At 47.7% G+C, this 18,226-nt stretch overlaps 7 protein-coding genes across 8 annotated transcripts; 5 read left to right on the forward strand and 2 right to left on the reverse strand.

Moving 5' to 3' along the window:
* Nucleotides 1–276: 276 nt before the first annotated feature.
* Nucleotides 277–1,724, reverse strand: E1B28_012753 (uncharacterized protein). The gene is made up of 2 exons (XM_043157892.1): nt 1,240–1,724; nt 277–1,184 (listed from the first exon to the last, which is right to left on the reverse strand). The coding sequence occupies exons 1-2, from the start codon at nt 1,607–1,609 to the stop codon at nt 655–657; spliced, it is 900 nt and encodes a 299-aa protein (XP_043005260.1). The 5' UTR covers nt 1,610–1,724; the 3' UTR covers nt 277–654.
* On the forward strand, nt 1,717–3,224 carry E1B28_012754 (uncharacterized protein). Its single transcript, XM_043157893.1, has 2 exons — nt 1,717–2,240; nt 2,305–3,224. The coding sequence occupies exons 1-2, from the start codon at nt 1,734–1,736 to the stop codon at nt 2,995–2,997; spliced, it is 1,200 nt and encodes a 399-aa protein (XP_043005261.1). The 5' UTR covers nt 1,717–1,733; the 3' UTR covers nt 2,998–3,224.
* A 2,130-nt stretch (nt 3,225–5,354) lies between these two features.
* E1B28_012755 (uncharacterized protein) lies at nt 5,355–7,990 on the forward strand. The gene has a single exon (XM_043157894.1). It carries the CDS (start codon nt 5,568–5,570, stop codon nt 7,362–7,364), a length of 1,797 nt encoding a protein of 598 aa, XP_043005262.1. The 5' UTR covers nt 5,355–5,567; the 3' UTR covers nt 7,365–7,990.
* A 199-nt stretch (nt 7,991–8,189) lies between these two features.
* E1B28_012756 (uncharacterized protein) lies at nt 8,190–10,567 on the reverse strand (the record flags this gene model as incomplete). The annotated part of the gene is made up of 8 exons (XM_043157895.1): nt 10,510–10,567; nt 9,989–10,454; nt 9,795–9,925; nt 9,575–9,728; nt 9,488–9,508; nt 8,883–9,432; nt 8,785–8,823; nt 8,190–8,730 (listed from the first exon to the last, which is right to left on the reverse strand). Exons 2-8 carry the CDS (start codon nt 10,269–10,271, stop codon nt 8,190–8,192), a joined length of 1,719 nt encoding a protein of 572 aa, XP_043005263.1. The 5' UTR covers nt 10,272–10,454; nt 10,510–10,567.
* An 8-nt stretch (nt 10,568–10,575) lies between these two features.
* On the forward strand, nt 10,576–12,184 carry E1B28_012757 (uncharacterized protein). 2 transcript variants are annotated; one of them, XM_043157897.1, is made up of 7 exons: nt 10,576–10,633; nt 10,689–11,015; nt 11,074–11,180; nt 11,240–11,345; nt 11,415–11,556; nt 11,622–11,729; nt 11,793–12,184. In XM_043157897.1, exons 3-7 carry the CDS (start codon nt 11,092–11,094, stop codon nt 12,170–12,172), a joined length of 825 nt encoding a protein of 274 aa, XP_043005265.1. In that variant the 5' UTR covers nt 10,576–10,633; nt 10,689–11,015; nt 11,074–11,091; the 3' UTR covers nt 12,173–12,184. The 2 variants fall into 2 exon arrangements, with proteins under 2 accessions (XP_043005265.1, XP_043005264.1); XM_043157896.1 differs by having other exon boundaries at nt 10,689–11,033; nt 11,106–11,345.
* Nucleotides 12,185–12,644: 460 nt separating this feature from the next.
* On the forward strand, nt 12,645–13,692 carry E1B28_012758 (uncharacterized protein; the record flags this gene model as incomplete). The annotated part of the gene is made up of 3 exons (XM_043157898.1): nt 12,645–12,671; nt 12,732–12,879; nt 12,932–13,692. The coding sequence occupies 3 exons, from the start codon at nt 12,645–12,647 to the stop codon at nt 13,690–13,692; spliced, it is 936 nt and encodes a 311-aa protein (XP_043005266.1).
* A 257-nt stretch (nt 13,693–13,949) lies between these two features.
* Nucleotides 13,950–15,746, forward strand: E1B28_012759 (uncharacterized protein; the record flags this gene model as incomplete). The annotated part of the gene is made up of 3 exons (XM_043157899.1): nt 13,950–14,160; nt 14,232–14,397; nt 14,455–15,746. The coding sequence occupies exons 1-3, from the start codon at nt 14,134–14,136 to the stop codon at nt 15,744–15,746; spliced, it is 1,485 nt and encodes a 494-aa protein (XP_043005267.1). The 5' UTR covers nt 13,950–14,133.
* Between the last annotated feature and the right edge of the window lie 2,480 nt (nt 15,747–18,226).

Below are 18,226 nucleotides of genomic sequence, written 5' to 3' on the forward strand. Positions count from 1 at the left end.
CTGATTCCCATGTCCTGTCAAGTTCTCTCAACTCGCTTATAAGTCATAACTTCCCTTGTGCATTGACCTTTCAGTGCTGTGGAATGATTCCGCATACCTCGGGCGAGAACACCCGGGTATTGATATCTGCATCTCTCGTTCGGTAAATTACAATCTACATACCCGGCTCATCAATAGTACCAGTCATAAATCTTTACCTCCGCAGACGAAGGGAAGTTTGCGAGAGGGAAGAATTCAATCCAAACTCTCACATTTCTAGATCTAGAAAAGTTTCAACTCCGAGTCATAACATCATTTGAGTGATGGTGATCTAAGTGTGTTAGGTTAATGAGCTATACAAATCGAGGGTATAGTATGAATGTATGATATGTATGATGTATGATAGGTAAGAGGTAAGAAGTAAAGGAACCGGTGTAGTATTACATCTTTCGCGTACGCGGACGGGCAGCGAAAAAAGAGATAATAAATCTAGGAAGTGGTGCAAAAGTGGTAATTGGTAATCATCGGGAGGGATATTGATACAGTATTTTCGCTTTGTGCGTATTCTTCGTATAGTTTTCATGATGATAAATGTCGTCCAAGTTGGTCATCATTCGCTCGTCTTAGGTGTTCCAGGCATCGTCAACTAGGACCCACGTCTACGTCTACGCGAGACTAATCCCTCTTCCTCTTCGAGGTCGCGCGGAAAGACGACATGGTAGAACCACCCATGATCACACCGGCAGCAGGTGTTGGCCTCCTCGGGATCTCCCTTCCGCTCACAGCTGTACCACGGCCAATGCCTCTAATTCTGCTCCATGCACGGTCAAGAGACGCAGGTGGCAGGGAAGTAGAAGTAGAAGTCAAGGTGTGTGCACGGGCCCGGACGTGGGACATTACAGGTGGGGCACTAAAACGGTCGCGTTTGACAGGAATGAGAGGGAACTTGTTATTATTGTAGGATGGATAGGACGTGTTGGAACCGGTAGTACCAGTAGCAAGAGTAGCAAGGGAGACACGACAAGTTCGTTTAGCTGTTGGAAGGCGGATGGTAACATCTATGTCACCTTCTGGGTCTGGCACTTCTCCTTCTCCTTCTCCTTCGGCGCGAGGAAAGGGGGCATTCGTGCTAGCATCAGTGAATCGAGGCTTGCGCTTGGCTAATGGCACGCGGATCGTTGAGTCCGTGTCGGTCAGTTTGTTGTCTAGAGGTGAAAATAAATGAGTCAGAAAGCGCAAGGTAGTCAGTAAAGCACGAACTCGTGTCAAAAACAGCCTTGACAGGGCTCCTCTGCTTTTGAAGCTCCCTCTTGGCCAAATGGTTCTGTACAAGGATCTCGACAGTGTGTTGAGGGAAGTAGGACTCCTGCTCTGCCGGCTTAGTGACCAAAGGCGGGGTAATCGGTGGTTTTGGCGGCTGCTGGCTGATCACGGTGGCAATGTTGGTAGAACCGCGAAACGCCAAACCATCCAAATCCCACCACGCAACTTCCCCATCGGCATCGACATCAACACTACAAGCTCTGATAGCTTCAAAGGCTTCTATATCTTCAGCTTGTTGTTCCAATTCGAGCTGGGCGAGACGTTGACGACGATGAGAGGCACGAGAGGAGAGGATGGGCTCCGCCATGAGTCCTTTGTTGGTAGTAGTGGTCGTAGCAAGTGGGTTTGTAACGAGCAAGGCTGGAGGTCCTCTTGACAATTCTGGACAACCGAGGTAACCGCGTGCCACAGCCACAGCCACATTCAACGCCATGGCCTTCCCCCACTCCGGCCTTCTCCTCGTCGCCGTCCTCCTTCTCAAGGCAAATGCTATACCCACAGAAAAGCCCTGCACAATCCATGATCCATCAACTAGTGATTACTTCGATTTAAACCCCCTCAAATCCAACACAGACTACAAACTCACCACACCCGGCGGTCACAATTTCTACCTCAACGTCTGCCGTGGCGTTAACACTGACCTCTGGGGTCTCGATGATCCCAATATTGGTGGATTTATCCGTAGGGATCATGGAGACTTTTCTGTAGGTCTCAGCAACACGACACTTCTCATCAGCGAAGGAATTCCCAAATTGCGTATGGGCAAAGGAGGCAAGTGCGTCTCGGGTAACGGTGAGGAGACAGGTGATTTAGCGGAGACAGTTGTAGAGTTCCAGTGTGATCGGAGCGTATTTGGGAGGGGGGAGCCAAGGTTGAGAGCGCAATTACCCTTGGAGGATGAGAAGGCTTGCGCATTTTTTGTAGAGTGGAGGACTCATGTGAGTATCGAATTGTCGTTCACTTTTTGTTTTGGCGTGCGTAGTGACCAACGTATCTTCTTAGTTTGCTTGCCCTACAGGTGAACCCGGTGGCCCATGGGGCTTCCTCACCTTCATCGTCATCATTATTCTCATCTTTCTCATGCTCTACCTCCTCTTCGGAACACTCTATAACCGATACGTCCTCCGTCTCCGTGGATTCGATCAATTACCCCAGTTCTCAGTCGAAGCGTTCAAATATCACGCTTCCGAAGCACTTGACTGGTTCAAAGACTTTATGAGTAAAGGCTACGAGGGCACACAAAGGGGATCTACAAATCCCGTCAGTCATCAGGCCGGTGTGGACGTTGGTACCGGTTCCGGTCGAGATGCAGGTGGAGGCGGACAGAGCGTTGGGGGATTCCTACGCCCTGCACCACAACGTCCTGTACCACATCCTTCCACGAACCCTGTCAGTCACCACACCAACACGACCACAAACTTCACCCCAAACTCCAGCTCTCAGCCTATATCACCAGCACCAGCTTCTCCATCATCTCCCCCGAAGAAAAAAGACAAGGACACTGGTCCAGCAACTTCCGAAGAACGCACATTTATGCTCGGTGATGTCGATGAAGACGAGGACGATCACAGTGTTGGCAGTCCCAATCCCAACCCCAACTCTCATCCTACTGCGCCACCTCCTCAGACAGCAGCACCTCCGAATCCGACAACACAGGGTGACGGACACGGTGAAGGAGGCGCTATTCGACTTTGACCTTTGGAAGGCAGATCCGAGTTTTTCGTATTTCGGCTCTCGTCTTGGACTGTGTGTACTGTACATGCAACCCATCCCTGGTTATTTCATTCAATCTTTCAGGGTTTTTTTTTCACATATTAGGGGACGAAGTGTCAGCATGAATGGTGGTCAGATCTTTACAAGATTAAACCTGTACTTACAAGTAATTAAGTAACAAAATACCCTTTCGTTCGAGTTGTCCTGTCATTTTCCGCTTTCTTCGAGTTTCCACTCAAACCGAAGAGTCGAGCGATTCGAATAATTCATTTTCGAGATTCAGTGACACAACTACTGTACGCAAATGGAATGATACATAAGTTTTCAAGAAGACGTAAAGAAAGAAGGCGACGACGCGGAATAGGAAGAGAAGGGGCCGGCGACAACAGATAAACGGAACCTAAATGAGTTTCGCCGTTATCTTCTACCCCGCATCCAGCCGAATGATCATGAAGCAACACCAGCTCTTTGATTTCTGCCACAGCACTCGAACCGGGCTGTGGTAGTAGTACCGATTTTGAAGGTCAACAGCGACATACCCGCAACGGCCGAAAGCTGTTGTTGTTGCTGTCTGAAGTTCTTGTGAGAATCCACAAACTGCAACGTTGATATCGTTTGTTGGGAAGACTTGGCTGATGCCTCCCTACGTCCTGACTCGGATGATACAAGAGCGCCAGCAGCAGTAGACGAGGAGTCGAGGTAGAACTCGGGGTACACTTTTACAGAGTTCGACCTTTGACAATACCTGAGGAAACGATGAATTTTGTCGAGCGAGCATCCCCTCACTGTCAGTGAACCATCATCCCAGGAGCCCGGAAGTCAAGAACGAAGATCACCCGTACTACTGTGGTTTTCGTCACATTTTTTTTTGCGATTATGTTTGATGCATTGAATGATGCGGATAAAATCTTCTGGGACTAGGCCATTTATCTCGTTCAGATGAAGCAGTCCAAGCCGTGGTGAGTATTTCTTCTTGTTCGATTCAGGGACTGAACTGCCTGATAGGCCGTGTTGGTTTTGCACTATGCTATCCAATTCCAAGTCAACCTTGGCCGCCTATCTGACTCGGAAAACTGGGCTGGAAAGGACGCGTTGCCCTCGCTGCGTCCAGGAAGCACTGTCTGTATGAGTTGAGCAGATATAAGTACAAGCTAGCTAACGATCAACTCTGTAGTCTGACATTCAGGGACTGAGGGATAACGGTGGTGTTACTGGCGTGTCGCAAGGCGGAAATGCTGCAGTGGTAAGTGTCGCATTTAACATGCTCACCTCTTTCGGAGACCCTTCTACAACCAGAATTAACTCGATCACACGGGATGGTGTTCGACGGAAATAGTACTATGTTCATGATCTGTCCATACCAATAATCCCAAGTAGAAAGTTGACAACGCACGCGCAAGTGCCAACTCAAACTCCAGAATGACACAGTTGTTAACGTTGTGTCCAAGGACTGTTGGTATTTGGGACGTAACAACAGGTTTATGGAAACTTGACCGTCTTGAGTTGTGAATCCTTCCGTGCAAACGCCACCCAGTAAAAATGGATGGCACGTACAAGTCTCCACAGTGGTCACTGGTCACCGTCCGAGTCGCACTCGGAGAATCCACCAATAACGCAAGCTACAGATAATCTTGTTTTGGGAGGTCCACTGACTCGCAGTACGGGATTTCGCAGTTCAATGCCGCTACCCCACTTTGCCGTTGGCTTGGTACCTGTGGCGGGTGAGACCATGGAGGTTTCGTCGTCAGCTAGGTAGGTCACGGTGGTCCGAGTCAGATAAATGATGTGGCGTGGACCGTCGGTTGCCGGTGAGGCTCAATACAAGCCAAATGAAACCCGGAACCATTCATCCGTTTTGATTGTCCGCTCTCGTAGAGTTGCCTGATCCCCTACCCCACATCGAGTTCTGAGACACGAACCATTTCTTTGAGAGTTTCGGAGAGGATTCAACAGAACTTCAAAAGGCGGAGGTACCGTGATTTGTGTAACTTACTGACACTTCCGAGCTGCCCATTCGTGCGAACCACGGGAACGACGGAGTTTCCCTCATCAGACTAGCCCCCGGTGAATCACAGTGCGTTGGCGGAATTTCTGGCAAGTTCTACATACGTGGCGCTGGATTGGTGGTCGTGGAAAGTGTGCGTCGAGTGCCGATAGAAGGATGGGAGGCAAACGTGTATTTTGATGAAGTCGATATTAGATAGTTTCTTTTATTTTTCATTTGGAATTGAGGAAAGTTGGATCGCTGGATGAGTCCAAAAGTCAGGGGGTTTCTTTCCAAATATGGGTATCCCCAGCGCATAGGGTATACCCCTTATTCAGCGTCAGCGTCAGTCGGCACACGTTGTTCTTTCACCTCCTCCATTCGCTATCTGACTCGACACATATATCACGACTCGAACTTGACTTAGCAAGCAAAGGGTGTCTTCCTTATCCAGCTTGCGTAAGCCCTTGACTCGTTTTCTTCTCTTTGTTCTCTCACACTCCACAGAGGTCAAGTTCCGAGGAGGGTGGTGCCTACTTTTTCTCTCTCTTTATTCTTGCGCAAAGTCATGTCCAAGGATGAATCGCAACGACTACGACGGTGGCAATCTTCTCGAATTCGAATTCTAAAGTCTCAATCCCAGAACAGCTCCGATTCGGATTTTGATTCGCAGTGGTGGTACCCGTCCATTTCGTCGCGCAAAGCAATCCCTTTGCCCATTCAGCAGTTGCAACAGCTTCTCAAGCTCAAGTATAACTACCGAAGTCAAGGAGGAGACAAGTCTTCACCTAAAGACATCGAACTGAATGCGGAGCTCGTTGGGGTGAAAGCAGCGGTGGGCGTTCTACGGCCTTACGAACTTTGTGTTGGCATCGAGCTGCCCAGTGCGACTATCACCAATACAACTATTCGGGACATATCACGCAAAGAGGATCACGAAGCTGTTGCACTAAATCAGAAAAAATGGCGGGAGCTTATGGAGGAGCTGTCGAGGCCCATTGATGATGTTCGGAAAAGTGGTGTGGATTTGACTGGAAAGGTTGCTGTCGAGAAATCCAGTACGGTGGACCAGAATGTCTCTCTACTCCCCGGATTGGACCTTGCTTCGTGGGGTGACTGTCGTACGTCTCTTCCTTCACCACTGAAACCCAAATTACGTCCTCTCGTCATCTTTACTACCCGTGGTGGTGGTACGAGAAGTTGCACTCTCACGCCTTGTGTTGGCGACAATGATCATGCTGTATCTCCATCTCTTTCGCCATCAGAAATAGCTGCGGAACTCAGCGAAATGAAGCGAAGTCCAACACCGCCTCTGAGTCTATCATTCTCTTCCGAATCCACGGACTCCTCACCTAAATCCATCGCGGCCTCACCGTCATCAACATCTTTACCTGATTTCATCTTTCCTTCTCTCAGTTCCCCACCAATACCGAGGAAGATTCATTTGGAGAAGGATGCACAAGGGTTCTTTATTGGTTTAGAGGAGGATCATTCTCATCAATCGGCTGACACTTCGGGCCTGCTACCACCTTTTCTCATTGAAGAAACACCTAGACGGAAAGCTAACCAGTCGAGGACGAGGAGTATCGTTGATCGGTTAAAGAGACGTGCATCGGACGAAGAGCTCTCAAAGCCACAATCACAACCCAAAGTTGTGGATGGGTGGGCAGGTATGGGTTTCTGGGAACCGTATCGACCTGACCACTCGAAGGCGGAGAAGAAGAGGGAGTTATTCCTTGCGAAGAAACAGCAACTTGAATTTGAGGAAAACAACAATCACCAGAAGGCTAAGAAGAAGGATTCACCCTCATCCGCATCTCGTAGTAGCCGTGCCTCCATCTCCATCTCCAACCCCAACAACTCCAACGAGGGTTGGATTGAGTTCAAGCAGCCTGCGCGACACCACACCATCCGGCCACGGTCGCAGAATAACAAAAGGCATTCGCATTCGCAAGGCTCTATTTCGCACCCACCTCAACCCCCACCACCACCTCAGACGGCACCAGCAGCTTATACTACATTCCGTCCTCCTCCCCTTCCTCCCCTTCCTCAGCTCCAACCACAACTGCAACCGCAGCCACAACCTCATCCACAGCATCATCAGGCTTATTATTACCCCTATCCTTATCCTCATCATCAGTATGCTGCCACTACGTATCCTCAAGTACAACCCCATCCTCACCCCCATCCTCATCCATACGCTACGACGTACTCGATGGTGCCGACGGTTCCAATCACCACCGCTCCCGTTCCCGGTTCTGTTCCCGGTCCCCTTTTCCCGGCGACGACAACCGTCGCGAAGCATCCAGGGTATGCGGGGTTCATGGGTCGAGCACCTGTCATTGGGTATCCCGGCGTATGGTGATCTAGAGGGTTTTGGGTGCCTGGACGTTCAAATGTTGACGTTGGTTCCGTCTCTTGCGTCGGCATTTCGTGTTTTTCCTCTGCTCTAGCCTTTACCTTTCTCCTTCCTCTTTTTTTGTGTTTCTTGTTGTTGCATTAATAATTGATTTCGGTCGCATCATTCAAATCTGCATTTTTGAACGTCTTCCGTGGACAATCCTCACATTCCATTAACAACATCAGATACAGATCCACATCGCATCTTTTCGTTTACCGAACCTTTTCTCTTCTCCTTGTCCTTCAGACAGGTTTTTATTACCATGCACAATCCCCAGATATATCTATCCAATATTATTCTCAGAAACTGAAAACTCTTTTTTATCTCTTCTTTCTCTGTCTACTTCTCTCTCGCTCAGTCTTTCTCTTTCCTCATAAATAGTATCATTATGATCCCAGCATAACCTCTAAGGTACATACATATACATGGCATTTTCCCTCTTTTTCATTCCTTGTGTATGCTAACCGTCACGACATATGCGGCTCATTTCTCAGCGTTTCATTGTTCGGGGGACTCTTTATTATTTGTTTGTACTCTCAGCGTAAATATAGGTTGTACCATCCATTTCGTGTCATTTAGTTGATGTAAACTCCAAACTTGTTGGTCTTAGTGGATCCAAAATCGTTGGCAGCGAGCTCGAAATTACGCTAGCTGTAATCAATGAGCTTTCCAGAAACTAACTAACTGACGTGCATTAAAAATATTACAAATGGCCTATCCTTAAAACTGTATATCTGGTGCCGGTGAAGGTTGAACGTTGAAGCTGAAGGTTGATCGATTCATAACTACTTAAAGCCACAAATATCGCCCTAACCGCTTCGTAATCATTTGTCCCGGCTCACCCCTCTCTACCACTTCTTTATATCCATCCAACAAGAATCCCCGAGACTGTAACCTCGTATCACACCTGCCCGTAATATAAATCTCCAATTTACTCTTCAATCTTCCCATTGGATCCAAAACCACCTCTGGGGTAGTAAACTCCACCTCCAACTCATACGTTCCAAGCGCTTCTTCACCAATAACATGGATAGTCGTTTCATTCGCGAACTTCCCCAAAAGCTCTCCGTCCCTCTTCCAACGGATCGTGTACGATTCCCCCTCAACAGTATCCTCCTCTCGAAGATGAGCGAGTGGGAGGAGGTTGACTTCGAGGGCGTTGTATTTGCCATCACAGCGATGGATAACGTAGTCGATGATAGAGACACGTCTGAGTAGTGCGAGCCAAAGACCTTCGAGGCAAACTTTGCAAAAGTTGGGTGTGGTCACTTGGCGCATGAGACAATCTTCGTTTGTTGGTCTGTATGTCGTCTTGTTGTCTTCCGAGAACCTGCGGGACAGAGGTTAAGAAAGGGGGGGAGGTTGGACATGTGTGTCAACTCACGTAGGGAAGACACCGTAGTATCCTGGAGTCGAAGTGAATCTTGAAGAACAATAAATCAGAAACAAAACAAACGTGGAAACGAAGAAGACAAAACTCACTCATCCTCATTTCCAAACTCCAAGACCTCTACTGAACACATCTGCGCCTGCTCCTCAATCTCTGAATTCATCAACGTGAACGATACCTCGTGTTCCCCACCATCCAAAGGTTCATCCACATAAAAATCATAAAGCCATCTGTCCACCCCCAACCCCGCCTTCGGCTCCCACCCTAAATCCTTCCCATCGAGTTCCACCTTCAGATCTTCCTTTTTCGGCAACCCAGACAATGACGTCCTGACAAGATACCGTGCGTACATCCCAGACGACTCGAACTTGGCTTTCCAAGGTGTCGTCGTGTTGAGCATACTCCAAGCATAGTCTTGAAGAGGCATGATAGCACGTTCGACGCGTACGTTTTCGGGATCGGTGAGATGATGAGCCCAAGGGACAGGCCGTTTTAGGTCGTGATACGCGTTAACACCGAAATAAGCAAAACCACCGTCGTATTCCTCTCCTACGGGGATGATGGAATGACCGAGTTCGTGTCGGAGAATTTGCGGGCCGTTCATACGTGAGGAGGTGATGATCGTTGGTCTGCCGCCGAGACCTGTAAGTGAAGATGATGAATAGAAAGGGGGGAGGAGAATTTAGGTGTTACGTACCACCGTATAGCGGGTCATTCCCTGATTAAGGGATTCTGTCATAAGTGAATATGAACTATAAAGACTTGTATAACACTAGCAACTCACCCAATAAGATCGGATAATTACACTGCGCTAACATTCCCATACAAGCGAACTCAGCTACTTCGGGATACGCGGCATACACAGCTCTCAGCTCAGTCCCGTCCCGGTACAGTCCAAATGGTGTATCTTTTACGTGACCATGTGAACCAATACCGCTCTGCGTTTTGTTCGTTTTGAAAAGAAGTCAGTACACAGCCGAGAACTCGGAAGTGAAAGCTCGTACCTCTCTACTAGGCACAAACGCAGCCCAAAAATTCATGAGGGGTTTAACGGTGTTGAAGGTCTGATTTGTAGATAGTTCTTCCGCGAGGTATCTCGCGTCATCGATGAATTTCGCTTTTTCTTCCCCCGTATCTGGTCGACGTCGGAGATCAAATCAGCAGTGACCACACCTTCAAAAGCGCCATCAAAACTCACATCCATCCGAGAAAAACACCAAATCCACCCGATTGCTAGACATGCCAGTAACGACCAAGGGGGTCACTTCCAGTGAAGAGAGCGGTGACATTCGTGTGTTGAAAGTGGTTTGGGAACGATAGCTCCCATCCGCGAGTCGTAAGTACGGTGACTTTGAAGAATCATCTTGTTTCCGTATTCCAAGCTGACTGATACATTTGTTTCCGGAGAGAACTTGCGTGATGCAGAGACTGAAAGTCAGGGCACACAAAACGTTGATGGTGAATCGATTCGACGTCCCCATGAAAGTTGAAGATATCAAGTCGTTATCCTTGTCGTAGCTTCGCCGTTGTGGTCAGGAGAGAAAGGCGGTTGATTTGTTTAAGCCATCTTTGTGAGCAGCACCAGGTGACCGCAGCACTCTGGCCCGCGGACGAGGCGGGTGAGAAGATGTGAGAATGAATTCATGAAAGCTTGAAACACAACGCTGCGTGGGAGTAAGTGAGTAACTAAGGAGATTCAAGAAAGTTTGTGACACATACCATATTGCCAGGATCATGATGGAGTCCTCGCGGTAGAAAATTATCTTGTCTTATCAGTCTGGTCGTTCACAATCTAGGTCGTAAGACAGTGAAAGGGAGCGTATCATCGGTCTGGAAGGTCATGGTCAGTCGCCAATACGACGCGCTAATTGGTTGATTGATGATACCGTTTTATCTAGACGATAGACAATATGCTCCCTCTTGCCCTCATGATCATGCTGATGACCTCTAGACGAATTTTCTAGCAACTCGCTCTTCAGCCCATTCTCGCGAGGCCATCTTTAGATCTATCTTCACCATTTTTTCCCTCTACCGCAAATCCATTCAATTTTCTGCGTTTCATGAGCAACTCTAATGTTCCGAACCTCTGCTGAGCAAGAAAAAGCCGTGCTGGCTATTTGCGATTATCTACGGATACACGATGCGCGGGACTAGAACGAGACGAGCTTGGAGCTCATGTCTGCTGATTTTGGGCTTTGGGCGGTACGTTTGTTCTGCGCTCACGGGTGAGCGACCAGTATCAGGTCCGTGTACTATGTTACTATTGATGTATCGCTTCTACAGCCTCAAATCATTATCTTGATGATCAAATGCAGGCGGTTTGCTATACACAGAACTTTTCATCATCCCGCTTGTGCGTTGGCGCCTCTTCATCATGGCCGGTGCATCTTGTAGTTGTCTTGTAGTTGACTTTTGATCGGCATCTCACTTTGTTATCATCATGCTCCAGGCTTAAATATGATGGAAGCTCCAGTGCAACAGCAATATCACCCCTCCCCCCGATTCATATTTCGTTAAGTGCTAGTACTATGGGACATTGGACACAATACGACGAAGTAAGTTCTTTCGTCCAGATTTTGTGATCGTTACCTCGTATGCTTACCGTACGTGGTTATTCTTTACAGGACGTTTACCGCCTCCCGCCAGGCTTGAAAAGGATAGGCTACGATGCAGATACAGGAGAATATTTCTTCACTGGTGGATGGAAGTCGCTTCCTTATTGTGAATATGACGTTGTTCCCATGAACGCGAACACCGATGCATCCAGTGTGTTTTTTCCAATTTTATTACTCTACGATCTTCGTTGATTTGACTCTTTGCATTGGAATCAGCATCAACTTCGGCACCGAAAGAATTAACACCTGCACTGAAGGCCATTCTTAACCCTGCACTTCCGCGTCGACCTTCTTTAGAGATTCCAGTCAGTGACACTGACCCCAGTAAGTACCCGCTTTCGTTCCATACGTCTGATCCTTTTCGATACTATCTCACTTTTCTTTCAGAGGAAATCTCAGAAACAGTTACAGCTTTTACCAACTCACCAGGGGATTCAGACCCAGATCGCGGGATTGCAACTTGCGACAAAACCACTGCATCATTGTCTACATCAGACACCGAAGACGGCTCAGATGTTAGCTTGAGAAGGAGTAAAACGTGGAAGGAAAAAGTTCAAGATCTTCCAACGCGTTTGAAAAGCTCAGGCTCTCAACTGAAAAGGTCCCTCAGCTCTTCATCCGTGAATCGACGTGTGGGGATCACTATTGAGCAAGATACTCCGCCCGCTAAACCACCTAAACACCGTCACTCTCCTGAGCCTACTCTTTCGCCTTCCCGAACCATCTCCTTTTCAGACTTGGGACTGATAAAAGCGAGAGACCTCTAGTTTGATTGCGATATTCTTATACATAACTATTTGTAGATGATCAGCTGTTGTTCGTAGTCGTCAGACAAAGGCAACATGACGACTTACACAAACGAAGTCTGGCTATTTTACCAGGCCAGGTCACTGCTATCTAGGATCTGTCAATGTCGTCGTGTTTCCAAGGTGAGGATCCAAGATTTGGCGATGAACAGCAATAGATAGCTGATGCATCTACTCCAACTCAAGAGATTATTTCCGTTCGTGATACGAATGATATCTCGAGGGCGGATGGAGAGTAAGAGATTATCATCAAAGGTCCACAGCACTACCAGTGATAGTGACCCGGATTTCCAGTGCGAGATCTGACATTGTGATCATCATCCCGACCAGAAACATAAGTAAACATATACCTTACCGGGTGGCTGGGAAGGGCCATATAATCCAACTACTTATAGTTCCCACCTATATCACAGACCCTTGATTTAGGACTATTATGGGACGCTGGACGCAATACGACGAGGTACGCCAAGTTCAGCCTTGACCCGGCACATTGTTCACACTCGATCGTTCCCGTACACAGGACGAGTACCGCCTTCCCCCAGGTGTGAGAAGGACTGGTTATGATGCTGATACGGGGGAATACTTTTTTAGTGGGGGTTACAAGTCGCTTCCTTACTCCGAATATGGACCTCTCATTCCAGTGGGTACCACTCATACTAAACCTAAACGTACGTTCTTTCGTCGATGTCCTTTGTCATTCACGGCTAATTCACAATCAAGAAGCGACAACGATAGTCTCCGAATTTTTATCACCAAAGGCAGAGCGGGCGAGTACATCGAGACTGCGATCAGCCACGGCGGTACGTGGGTTGTGGGAACGCTATAAGCACAGAGAGCGTAGAGATCCTGTGGTATCGCCGACAGAAGAATGGGAGTCGTCGTCCGAAGAAGAAGAACCTTCAAAGGACGGTAAAGTGACGGTGACACCCCCAGTTACACTCACAATGCTGTCGAAACTCCATCGCGATAAGCCCACGCCGGGTGGACTTGAGCAAACAGAGCCACAATTCACATTGCCAATATACGACAAATTTTCAAGCCGGAGCAACAGCTTGTCCGCTGTATCTAGGACAGGCAGTAATGTCTCTTCGTCTTCTTCATCACGACATACGAGATCGGTCACCACACCAGAGGTATCTCGCCGGGTAGACGGTAACCGAGATGGGGCGGAAGACAAAGGTGGAACTCGCCAGTATCGGAGCCTAGGGGTTACTAGTACTTCCCCTACGCGGAAGGCTTTGGGCTCGCATGAAAGCCCCCCCTCCCATCGCGAATCTAGTTCCTCTTCAATGAACGCTACAATTGGCTCGGGATCTCGCATACCTTCCTTTATTACTGAATCAGATCTTCCACCTCCACCCCTCCCAGCGAAAGATTGCCATTCCCGAGTCACTTCACTATCTTCTTCCGATGTACGCGAGTCGTGGTCGACGGAAGGTGGGTCCTTGAGCTCCCTACCGTATTTGGGGGTTTCCTCTTAGTTCCAATCTGGAAAGTAGTCCCATGCCTGTGATCTTCTGATTCTCTTTCCTGGATAGCCATGCAATGAAGCCCTACATAGCCTCAAGAAAATTTAGTACCCGTTTATCTTCATATGGGAATTCTCGAGACCTCCCTGTATCATATACATATGACCATCGTATTTTGAAATTGTTATTGCTTCTCCAAGTGCCCGGATTATTCTGTCAACAAAGGAAGCCTAGTGCCGCGTTGCGACGCGCTAGTACGTCATGGGACCGTTCCCACGAGCTTTCTTCGATGCCTGCAGGACTGACCGTCATCGATTCACCTCCAAGTTAATAACCCCACACCGCACCCTCTACACAACACCACCACCACGACAACCCATCGCTACCTAACTTCCACCAGGCAAAACAGCAAGCAAAGAATTCTTTGCAACTATTGATTGAAGTTGTTAGGAAATGGGACGTTGGACGCAGTACGACGAGGTCAGTTCGTCTATTCGAAAATCAAATGTGACGTTGTATGGTGACACCAACTTTTTTTTTTTTTTACTCAGGACGCGTATCGTCTTCCACCAGGTATGAAACGGACTGGCTACGACGCTGACACGGGAGAACACTTCTTCAGCGACGTCAACGGTCACCAGTTCAAATCAGCACCTCATGCTGAGTATGGGAATCTTGTACCTATGGGCCAAGCTTCGCACACACACACACCAGCTCGTACGTTTAGTCTTCCCTTCATGAAGTTCAGGTTTCCCATCGAAGCTACTTCTCCAGGCCCAAGGATGAAAGAACCATCAGCGACTCCACCCCCTTCAACATTCATCGGAAAGACATTACCAAAGATAAAGCAGCTCGCGCGATCCCTATTTCCCGAAAAGTACGACAAGTCTATTTCTGCCCATGAAGGAGGGGTCAGTCCCGCAGTCGAAGCCTTCCTGAACATGAATCCTGGTCATTCGCGGTCTGCTTCACTATCAGAGCTCGCACCTGAATCTCGAACGAAGGGGTTGAAGTTGAAACGATCACAGACTCTTCCAACACAAAAGTACAACATTTTTTCAAACTTGCATCCATTGCGTCGTACGAAACGACTCAACTATCAGCAGATAGAGGAGCGGAAACCGTTGCCGGATCATCAACTTCCGAGGCACTATGAGATGGTCTCTCCCTCATCTAAATCCACTGAATCACGCGATAAACCTGCTTCCGGTGGTTCGAAACACCCAAAACATCCTACGGTGCAGTCCGTCTTTGCACCTGACGCCAAACAGTCTTCAAACCAACCCACGGCGACGAAGGCTCCCTCTCTTAGTCCTAAATCACACCACCATGAGGAATACGGTGGACACCACTCGTCTGCGTCGCGACACGCAAGATCTACTACCACACCCGAGGTATCTAGGTCGGAGAGGGAGAGGGAGAAGGAAAGGAATAGAGATAGGGATGGAGATAGGGATAGAGATAGAGACAGAGACAGAGACAGAGACAGAGACAGAGACAGAGACAGAGACAGAGACAGAGACAGAGACAGAGACAGAGACAGAGACAGAGACAGAGACAGAGACAGAGATAGATATAGGCACAGGGACAGGGACAGGGACAGGGAGAGAGAGAGGGAAAGGGAGAAAGAAAGAAGTCATCGTCACCATAGGTCAAAGACAACCACAGATCGTCCGCGTACCCCTCCAAACGAACATCGGCATCGACATCGACATCGACATCGTAGCACGCGAGATTATGAAACTTCTGGCCATGGACATTCACATTTATCCGATGATAAGCACTCACATTCGCACCCTTCCACTCATTCACATTCACGTTCCTCCGACTATACACCTTCAAGACCCTCCGACTATACGCACGGGCACTCACGTTCCTCCTCCGACCATAATCATACGCATGGATATTCGCATTCGCATCGTTCGCACAGAGAATCGGATCGAGATGCTCATAGATCTCATACGGTTTCCAGATCCGACAAGAAAAATAGTTCGTCTGGCACGGGTCGGAAAGATGAACAAGGAAGGCTTCTGGCCGAGGTTTTGGCCAAACCTTCGTACCGTTAACGGACTCTTTCGTCGTTTTCTGTTTGCTTGTTTTTTCTTCTCAAAATATGTACTTCGATCTATGGGATTCGCGGATTCGGATTTATGACCTATACTTACTACATCTACCAATTCGTTTAAATCGTTCAATGACCATACAGCTCATTTGAACCCGAGATGTCGATTCAATGAATATGTATCTAATTCGAAATACGAAACGATGTGACTCTTGCTTATTACCTTGTTTACGAGAGTATTTGATGCCAAAAAGTCCCTCGTCCTCGCACTTTTGCTCAAATTCTTCCAGTATCCCATTCAAATTCTCTTTCATCTTTCGCGGTATTTGGAAGAACGAGTACTTAATGACACCTACTGATTCTCCGCCTCATTTCTTCCCTGTGGTAACTCTTCCTCTTTTCCTCTAGAAAGACCACCCTGTTTGAAACGGTGAGCATCAACATGGTAACCTGGACAAGTCAACCTCACCACATGAAGCAGATCGCCGTTGACATAGCTTTTCTCAACGAATGTATCTGTATTCTGCCTTTGCCCACATCAAAAGCTCCAACGCCTCCAATCTATTTCAGCCTTAGCATCCGGTAGTTGGTGGGATCATTAGATTCCTTACGGGAACATGGAGTTCGAGGTGACGGTCGATAACAATACGGTCTTGGTGACAGAGGTTCCCTACGCAGTTGTTCGACGCTCGACACCCAGGCTACTCCGCGGGTGGGCTGGTATTCCTTGGAAGTTGGGGCAGCCGGCTATCACCTTACATCAGGAGCTTGGATTCACGACAATTCGGTCATTTACTTACCTGTGGTATGGTTTTGGTGACAAGCGGAAAGAATGGAGGAGTGAGGTGGTGAGATATAAATTTGTCCCTGGAGTATGATACTGTATCTGGGGGTAGGCAATTCACGCTTCTGGCTTGTTGTGGGAAAACACGATTACTAATCACATCTGTCTCTGAAGTGCGGCCCTCTATTTTCCACTTGCTTCAGACAGCTTCACGTCAAATTAGATGAACAAATCACCTTTAGAATGGTTTATCTAGAAAATGGCCGGGGGGATTTTTGAAATTCCAACTATATCAAGAGTTACACTCCTGAAGTCACCCTTAATGCTGGTCAAACAAAATTTCCCCCGGCCAAATACATCATTTTTCATGTTAGAGATCAGTAGGAGCAAAAGAAACCTGGAAAAAAGAACAAGCAGAACAGAAAGTGTACCTCAATGATTTACCCCTAAGTCCTCAGCCGACGCGACAGTAACGCGTTGTGACTAGATTGATCATCGAGACGCGGACATCTGACACGTTTCAACAGTAGTTTTATTCAATATAGTTTTATAGTATATACTACGATTTATTATACATGGCGTGTTTTATGGCTAAAAGGCTGTAAGTCCTCCAAATACCACAAAACTCTAGGTGCCATGTTTTTGGTGGCTGTGAGTCGTGGGTTTGCTTATTAAGCAAGACATTTTTTTTGGCGTAGTTGCCGACCCCCAGAGTATGCTAGGAATGGAATCCGGAAAACGACGCTGACAAAACCCGTAGGCGTTGTCCTTGTCGCATACTGCCAACAATATGTACTGTTGTGTAGTCGCCGGTAGATCCTCGTCAGACGTAATCCTAGATACGGAACTCATCCCCTTCGAACCGGTCAACCTTCCCTAGACCTGCGTGGTATCACGGTTCAAGTTTCCAGCTTTCTATGACGGTTCCTATAGCCCACAGAGATAAAGATTGCGGCCCCTTCACTGGAGTCGCCTTAAACAACGTAACGAACGCGCTGGATACTGAATGGAGGTCGACATTTAAGTTCTCTAGGAAACGACCATGACATGTACTTACAGTCACTGTATGCATACTATTCTGGTTTCCGATGTGCAAATGACAAGGATATGCAAAATTGGATAAAACTTGGTCTTCCCGTTTATTTGTGGGCTCGGCAATTTTTTTTAGGATCCGTAGACTACACATGAGCTTGTATGTACAGTTGTAGCCACTGAATTACAAAGGATATGAAATGAAATTTAAAATATAGCTCAGATCTGGTCGTGATTACAGCGTGACAGCCCAGGAACGGTACATTCCGGAATATATCTCAAAATTTTAGATACGTAGTTAAGTGTAAACGAAAACACTAGCATTAAATACAAGGTTTCAGAGGCAGGGGAGTGAACGGTAGTGTGGAATAAGCCAAACGATACAGCAGAGGTCCCAAATCGACCTGTAAGCGAGACGGCAGTGAGCTGGCCTGGCGCGAGCTTTGCTACTTGCCGAAGTCTTGCCGGACGTGACGATACGTGACAAAACGCTTTGCACTTCTCGAATCACCCTCGGACACTCTCCGAGGTTTCTTACAGCTATCCTAAAATCCTCATAAATTCAGGTTAACGTTTTGAGCACTATTAAAAGACTCTAGTCAAATTTTTGATACGGTAAGTGGTGTGTGGAAGTGGTACTCGAAAATGTTGCATATCCCTAAACAGAA

This window comes from Marasmius oreades, chromosome 8, assembly GCF_018924745.1.
Source record: "Marasmius oreades isolate 03SP1 chromosome 8, whole genome shotgun sequence".
In the NCBI taxonomy this organism is placed as follows: Eukaryota; Fungi; Basidiomycota; class Agaricomycetes; order Agaricales; family Marasmiaceae; genus Marasmius; species Marasmius oreades.

Excerpts from the sequence above, each read along its gene's own strand:
- E1B28_012753 (XM_043157892.1), bottom strand. The coding sequence starts at position 1,609 with ATGGCGGAGCCCATCCTCTCCTCTCGTGCCTCTCATCGTCGTCAACGT. Across the intron at positions 1,185-1,239 it reads CAAGGCTGTTTTTGACACGA|ACAACAAACTGACCGACACG; the intron begins GTTCGTGCTTTA and ends TTTCACCTCTAG.
- E1B28_012754 (XM_043157893.1), top strand. The coding sequence starts at position 1,734 with ATGGCCTTCCCCCACTCCGGCCTTCTCCTCGTCGCCGTCCTCCTTCTC. Across the intron at positions 2,241-2,304 it reads TTGTAGAGTGGAGGACTCAT|TTTGCTTGCCCTACAGGTGA; the intron begins GTGAGTATCGAA and ends GTATCTTCTTAG.
- E1B28_012755 (XM_043157894.1), top strand. The coding sequence starts at position 5,568 with ATGTCCAAGGATGAATCGCAACGACTACGACGGTGGCAATCTTCTCGA.
- E1B28_012757 (XM_043157897.1), top strand. The coding sequence starts at position 11,092 with ATGATCAAATGCAGGCGGTTTGCTATACACAGAACTTTTCATCATCCC. Across the intron at positions 11,346-11,414 it reads ATTGGACACAATACGACGAA|GACGTTTACCGCCTCCCGCC; the intron begins GTAAGTTCTTTC and ends TATTCTTTACAG. Across the intron at positions 11,557-11,621 it reads CGCGAACACCGATGCATCCA|CATCAACTTCGGCACCGAAA; the intron begins GTGTGTTTTTTC and ends CATTGGAATCAG.